Consider the following 6,902-nt stretch of genomic DNA (forward strand, 5'->3'; position numbering starts at 1 on the left):
AGCGTCGCTGGTGTCTGTGGGCGACATGGAGCCGCCGTCCGGGTGTCGGGGGAAGGAGATGCCCAAGCGCGCCAAGTACCATGACGTCAGCGCCGCCTCCTCACCCGGGGTTCTTGCGCAGCACCCCTCCCCCCCACCCAAAAAAACCCTAACATGCACCGTTCCTGCCGGGTGAGAGACGTTCAACGGCATGAAAAATCGGGAAACGTGAAAGAAATCGGTCTGCAGTTGCACAGGACACGTAGGAACAACCGGCTGTGGGATGGGCCGACTTGGAAGAGCCGTACTCTTTTGTTGGAGTGGTGGCGCTCCGCGGGGGCCGGGACTACTTGCGGCCGCCGCACTCCTCGGGACGGAGCCGAGAGTGAGGGGAGCACCCGCCATTTTGTTGCGATCGCGGGAAGCGGCGGACGGCGGTTGGAACCCGCGACTTGCGCCGAAACATCCATCTCCCGGCCAGTTTCCTTTCGTTTGGCGTCTTAACCAAACTAATTCTACAGACTGCAGAGCGTGGGCTCCGGCAGAGTCGCGCAAATACTCTCGGCGTTTCTCGCTCTCTCTCTCTCGGTGATCCCATCGGGTTTTTTTTTTTTTAGTTTTTACGCACCTACTTGGAGCCGCACCAACCGCCGCGCTGGAGGGGAACGGGATGCAAAACCACAGCGGCGTTATCCGCGGGCCGGCGGGCAACAACGACTGTCGGATCTACGTGGGCAACCTGCCGCCGGACATCCGCACCAAGGACATCGAGGACGTCTTCTACAAGTACGGCAGCATCAGGGACATCGACCTGAAGAACCGCCGCGGCGGCCCGCCCTTCGCCTTCGTCGAGTTCGAGGACCCGAGGTAGAGCAGAGCGGAGCCGGGACCGACCGACCGGGCAGGACGGCGGGGGTCAGGTGTGCGCACCCACCCCCAGTCGCGCACGGCCTCCATCACACCCCCACCCCTCACCCGGGTCCCCATCACACCCCACCCCTCACCCGGGTCCCCGCCTCTCACCCGGGTCCCCGCCTCTCACCCGGGTCCCCGCCTCTCACCCGGGTCCCCATCACACCCCCCCCCGGCCCCCCCATCACACCCCCACCCCGCTCCCCCCATCACACCCCCACCCCGCTCCCCCCACCACCAGGCGCCCTACTCTACTCCCTCACCACCACCAGCATCTCTCCCCCTCTCACCTTACCCCCTAACTTTCAAGAGAAAGTTCAAGACACTTGGCTCTTAGGGCTAAGGGAATCGAGGGATAAGGGGAGAAGGCGGGAACGGGGTACTGACGCGATGATCAGCCATGATCACATTGAATGGCGGTGCTGGCTTGCAGGGCCGAATGGCATACTCCTCCACCTATTTTCTATGTACTCTCCACTCTCCAACCCCTCCCGTCTCCCACCTTCTCTCCTCTTGCTCTGCCCTCACCTCCCGAGCGCCCCCCCCTCGGAGGGAGGGAGGGCCGGGAAGGTTACTATTCTATCTGGGGGGGGGGGGACATACAGTACATGTAACTCCCTAGGCTGGAGCTAAGATATCCACTCGATGTGTTTTTGTTTCTATCCGCGGGAATATTGGCAATGGTGGGGAGGTTGCATCCCTCCGTTGCAGCTCGGGGCTTGGCATCAGTGTGTTTTCTCCTTACAACCAGCCTGAGCTTGGCTTTGCTGCCTGTTGTGTGGCGGGGACCGTGTTGGCTTTCAGCTTTTGAACATGAGTATTCGGTGCAACCTCGTGGTGGACACATCTCCGGGCGGGGTGGTCGTAATACATTTGGACGTAGTTACATTTATCTACTAGTTTAACTCCCGCAGGAATTGAACTTGGTGCAGCTTTTTTTTTAAGGCTTGTTCAAGTTTTTTTTTAAAGCGTGTTACCATAGTTAAGGGCAGCCGCTTAAATGAGAGGGCGATCCATTTGTTCAGATGATAAATGTGCTGTCCGTTTAGTTTCAGTTACATTCTGATTGACCTTGTTTCTGTTGTGTAAAATGTTTGGGGTTCCCGAGGACAAGGGGAGGTTTAAACCATGATGATGAAAGATTTATGTGCCATACGGAGCACCACTTCGGCAGTGTTTATCTGGAATGTAACCGACTGGTTGTATCTATTCCAGTCTGATCGCCATTTTGCTGCAGAGGGAAAGCGCGCCACGCAAGCCCTTTGTTTAGCGGGGATTTGCTGCAGCTCTAAGTGAGAATAAGACCGCATGCTTTGCAGACAAACGTGAGATCAGATTTAACTCAAACAGCACATATGTTTGATGGCGTGTTACATTATAATAGTGAAGTACTTGTGATTGGTTCTTGTTTTCCCGCGCACTGTGTAGACCACGCGGTTACCCCAAATACAAGACGATTTCATGTTTTTGGGAACATGGAATGATAAAGTTTTGGCCGTACTGCCTTATTTTAAAACTTGGAGCCTGCTCCAATGACTGTTTTGTCAATGTTCACTTGAAATTTGACGTTTCTCTGTATTTACAGAGACGCGGAAGATGCCGTATATGGACGCGATGGTTATGATTATGATGGATACCGTCTGCGTGTTGAATTTCCACGGAGTGGGAGAGGGACTGGAAGAGGGGGTGGTGGTGGTGGTGGCGGCGGCGGCGGAGGAGGAGGCGGTGGTGGAGGAGGAGGCGGAGGTGGTGGTGGTGGTGGTCAAACACCAAGGGGAAGATATGGGCCCCCCTCTAGGCGCTCAGAATACAGAGTGGTGGTATCAGGTGAGTCTGAGATTACAATCCTTTCACTTATTTTTGAACAACATATAATGTTTTTTTTAATAACAAAATGGACTTTCCCAGGGCTTCCTCCGAGTGGTAGTTGGCAAGATTTGAAAGATCACATGCGGGAAGCAGGTGATGTATGTTACGCTGATGTTTTTCGTGATGGGACTGGTGTCGTGGAGTTTGTTCGCAAGGAAGATATGAACTATGCTGTACGAAAGCTGGATAACACAAAATTTCGATCACATGAGGTATGTAACCTAATTCTGAAAGGCTTAAGAGATGATGACTAAGAGCCGTAACTTAACTGTTCATTTGGAGCTTCAGGTAAGGCAAAAATAACCACAAGGAATGGCTTAAGCAAACGGGTTTCTGTTTATGGCTAATACAACAATCTTTGAATCCTTGTGGGAATTGGCCATTTAATAATTGTGTGGGCAAATATATTGTGCTGAGTTTTACAATTTAACCTCTTTGTCTTAACGAAAAGTTTGTGATTAATTTGCAGCACTATCTTTAACATGCCTTAAGTTGCAAGGAAAACTATTCTGGTTGAAAGTCGCCACTGAGTGGCACAAGGACGTAATACTTTACACAAAAAAAAACTAACATAGTATTAGCCTTATTCAGTGGCTTTCCTGGATTACATTTGAAAGTAGTGAACATTTCTCTTCACGTATTCAATAGGGAGAAACAGCATATATCCGTGTGAAAGTTGACGGTCCACGAAGTCCAAGCTATGGAAGATCTCGTTCACGTAGCCGCAGTCGAACCAGAAGTCGTAGCCGAAGCCGCAGCAGAAGCCGTAGTTACTCTCCCAGACGAAGCAGAGGATCTCCCCGCTACTCACCCCGTCATAGCAGATCGCGCTCGCGTAGCTAGATTGTAAATCCATTGCTGGAATTTCTTGTAGAACGCCACTCTTTTCCTTAATTAGAATGGATTCTTTATTTTTAAATCCACGTTAACTTGTTTTATTCAAGTTTAGTACACAATTTAAAATCGATACCGCAAAGAGGGTTGAGTCTCTTTTGTTAACATTCCCTCGTCATTGCTGAGGTCTGATAATTGTATAGATAGAATAGATTTGGAGTTTGGGAAGTTTTCAAAATGGTGTCAACATGACATGAATTAACAGTAAACTGTTGCAGTAATTTGTTAATGTTTATACTTCATTTGAATTGAATAAATCCTAATGTAAGAATTGTAGGATGCTATGTAGATAGGGCTGTTGTGAAACATGTCTGTGAAAACCTTGTGTTGTACCTTATCTTACCTTTTCATGTATCTTCCTATAGACATATCTCAACTGAGGATGGATTAAGCATTCTTTGGATTAAAGGATTGTGGAGCTCATTTCAGTCATATTAGGAATATCAAATCGTTTCTAATTGGAGGAGGAGGAGCAATCTGATCATTTATGGAGGCAATGGTATGACTCCAAGTGCTATTGTCACAATTAAACTTGGCAGTATTGAAGTTGTGCTTCTTTTGTACAAATGGTTGTATAATCCATGAACTGTGGTGTTACTGTGCCGCATTACGAAGTTCTGTGCAGCATCAATACTGCTGAGCTTGCATGTTCTGTGTGACTAGTCTGGCATTGGTTTTCACCATTTTGAGCAGAAGTTCCATTGGTAAACTTTACAAACTTCTAAAAGAATTAAAAGTAAAATGGCTGTATTTCAGCAGTTTGGTTACCTGGATCAAAAATTCATCAATTTAGTGCGTAATACAGTTAAGTGGTGAATTACATGTATAGTACAACTCAATTACTAGATTTCACATGGTAACTAGAAATGAAGGCGTCGATGAAAGTAAAAAAACTGCACCAGTAAATTTTGTTGTAACCGAAGTGCGTGTAGTACATGCTATCAGGGCTTGAATTTATATCCACTAGTCCAACATCATGTCCCTTATTTCATTTACTTTCCAAATAAACCGAGCAGTATCTATAGACATAATTTAATGTAGCTAAGTAAGTGTAAGGCTTATATCATGTGCCCATTCATGGGTCACAATGATGTTGGGTTAGTGAATGCTTAACTACAATAGTAATTTGTCATTTTTAATGGTATTGTGAAATAAAATTACTTCTTAAAATATGTAACAACGTTCATATTGACTAGGGGTGTGCTGCAGTTTGTGCTGTTCATCTGTCAAAGCATCTGTATATATTGACCAGATGACAGCTATGACTGTCCCATCCCATATAAACCTTGTTGTTTGTTGTATCTAACGTTTGCCTCCTTTTTTGGTTTTGCTGGTTATTAAAGGTTTGGATTGGAGAGGGCTCATTGGATCCCAATCCTTGGAGCTGGATCTTTGGATTCAATTCATTATGAGGATAGGATAGGGAGGATCATAACATGGATTCATGGAGCGGGATCATATTACCAGGAGCTGTAGGAGTGGATTGCTGCCCCAATCAAACCGTGTATTTGTGGATTTTTTTGTTTTGTTTGTTATTTTCTGTTTTTGTTTTTTCCCTCAAACCCACAATTGGCTATTCGAAAAGCCCTTCCCTGTTTTTTTGTTTTGTTTTTTTAATCAGTTGGAATTCAATGGATGGCCCGTGGGATTGGCTGTTTTTTGTGTGTTCCTTTGGCCTTTTTTCGTAAACGGAGTGAAGCCAGGACCAGGAGAGGTACCACTGGAGCAATCTCTTTGGATGGATTCGGCATTCAGGATTTGGTAACAATTTAACAAGGCTGATATCTAACTTTTTGTACTTTATTATGGGGTGTTTGTTAAAGATATGAATTGGCTGTGCGTTCCAAATTTAAGGGATTGATAAAATCGATTGATTTTTTGGCCCAAACGTATTACATCTTAAGCTTTAATGTTTAACATCCATTTTGACAATAAATTACTTTTTAAGTGTATGTTTGGGTTGATAATTTTGTGAACAGATGTCTGGCTTCCATTTTGTGTAATTTTGTCAGGAGCCTTAAGTAATCTCCAAACTGTTCACAACAAATGCTGTAAATAAAATGCATTTTATATATTCCCATTAATTTACAAGTTGTATTACCACATTTATGATGCAAATTAGTATTCTAAATTTTGGTTACTTGACATGGGCGTGATGTATTGGGCTTACATTTGTTGTACTAGAATCTGCTGGTAGTTTTAAGTTTAGTTCCTTAGTTGGGTATTGTAATGGAACAACTAACGGAAAAATCAAGATAATCTACAATAGTGTGTAATTCCACCACTAAATTGTTAATCTTTTTCGGAGTAATCAAACACTCTTCAGCTCAAGTATATTAGAACATGAAAGCGTTTTCCTACTTTTTGTCTATCAAAAAAAATCTATTGCCAGATGGATGGTGATTTCTAAAACTAAAGATGGGTGGGATGGTCATTTTAGGATTAATTTGGGTTGATTTTCTTTTTTTGCTCCAGAAAATTGTTACTTTTGTTAACAAAGGGATGGATAAGTAGAAAGTGATGTGTTGCCATTGGTTGTCCCTAAAGCACTTAATTGAGGTGCAGTAGAGACATCTTGTGGTTAGCATCCTTTGTGTGTATTGTATGCACTCTCCTTGAGACATTAGATAGCTTGTACAAGATGAGTGTAATGACTAAACACAGTGAGACAAAGAATGTTGTGAATTTTAATAAAGGATCAACAAAGCCGTTGCTGGATTTTTATTTTGCATTTCTTTGCAGCAGAGTATTTTATATCTTCTGACTTGAATCTACACACTTTCTATGTTAACTATGAAAATGGCACCTTTTCTTCATTGAAACATCTTTTATGCTCTTGTTCTTAAGTAATACTCATTGCTTTTGAAATAGGCAAGTACTGCTCACAAATATTTTCTATACACGGCATAGAGTTAAGGGCCAGTCCCACGAGCATGTGGCAAGCGCGACCAAAACGGAAGCGGGGGCCACGCGGAGATAGAGTGATCCCCGTACAGGGCCGGTCCTACCAACATGCGGCGAGCACGACCAAACTGGAAACGGGGGCCGTGAGTGATGTGAAGTAAGGCGTCGAGACGCGCACGCCCGTTGAGGCAGGCCGTTGCTGCACGGAATTTTTGAACAGTCAGTTTTTCGGAGCCCCGCGCGATGTCGGGACAACTCCATACGGCTCTGGTGATCGAAGTGGGACCGGCCCCGTGCGGCTCAAGCGACCACGTTAGGTCGTGCTTGCCGCATGCTCGTGGGAC

At 45.5% G+C, this 6,902-nt stretch overlaps 1 protein-coding gene across 4 annotated transcripts; it reads left to right on the forward strand.

The window, feature by feature from the left end:
* Positions 1-255: 255 nt before the first annotated feature.
* srsf1 (serine and arginine rich splicing factor 1) lies at positions 256-6,366 on the forward strand. Of its 4 annotated transcripts, XR_004416058.1 has the most exons (5): positions 260-846; positions 2,477-2,718; positions 2,800-2,972; positions 4,020-4,153; positions 4,998-6,366. XR_004416058.1 is itself a non-coding variant. In XM_033045612.1 (4 exons), exons 1-4 carry the CDS (start codon positions 650-652, stop codon positions 4,032-4,034), a joined length of 627 nt encoding a protein of 208 aa, XP_032901503.1. In that variant the 5' UTR covers positions 256-649; the 3' UTR covers positions 4,035-6,366. The 4 variants fall into 4 exon arrangements, 2 of the variants coding, with proteins under 2 accessions (XP_032901503.1, XP_032901502.1); XM_033045612.1 differs by having other exon boundaries at positions 256-846; positions 4,020-6,366; XR_004416057.1 differs by having other exon boundaries at positions 258-846; positions 2,800-4,153.
* The last annotated feature ends 536 nt before the right edge of the window (positions 6,367-6,902 follow it).

The sequence above is a fragment of the Amblyraja radiata genome, chromosome 28, assembly GCF_010909765.2.
Source record: "Amblyraja radiata isolate CabotCenter1 chromosome 28, sAmbRad1.1.pri, whole genome shotgun sequence".
In the NCBI taxonomy this organism is placed as follows: domain Eukaryota; kingdom Metazoa; phylum Chordata; class Chondrichthyes; order Rajiformes; family Rajidae; genus Amblyraja; species Amblyraja radiata.

What these genes read in the sequence shown, in the direction of transcription:
- srsf1 (XM_033045611.1), top strand. Translation starts at nt 650, where the DNA reads ATGCAAAACCACAGCGGCGTTATCCGCGGGCCGGCGGGCAACAACGAC. An exon ending in GTCGAGTTCGAGGACCCGAG is followed by an intron (nt 847 to 2,476) that starts GTAGAGCAGAGC and finishes CTGTATTTACAG; the next exon opens with AGACGCGGAAGATGCCGTAT. An exon ending in CAAAATTTCGATCACATGAG is followed by an intron (nt 2,973 to 3,408) that starts GTATGTAACCTA and finishes CGTATTCAATAG; the next exon opens with GGAGAAACAGCATATATCCG.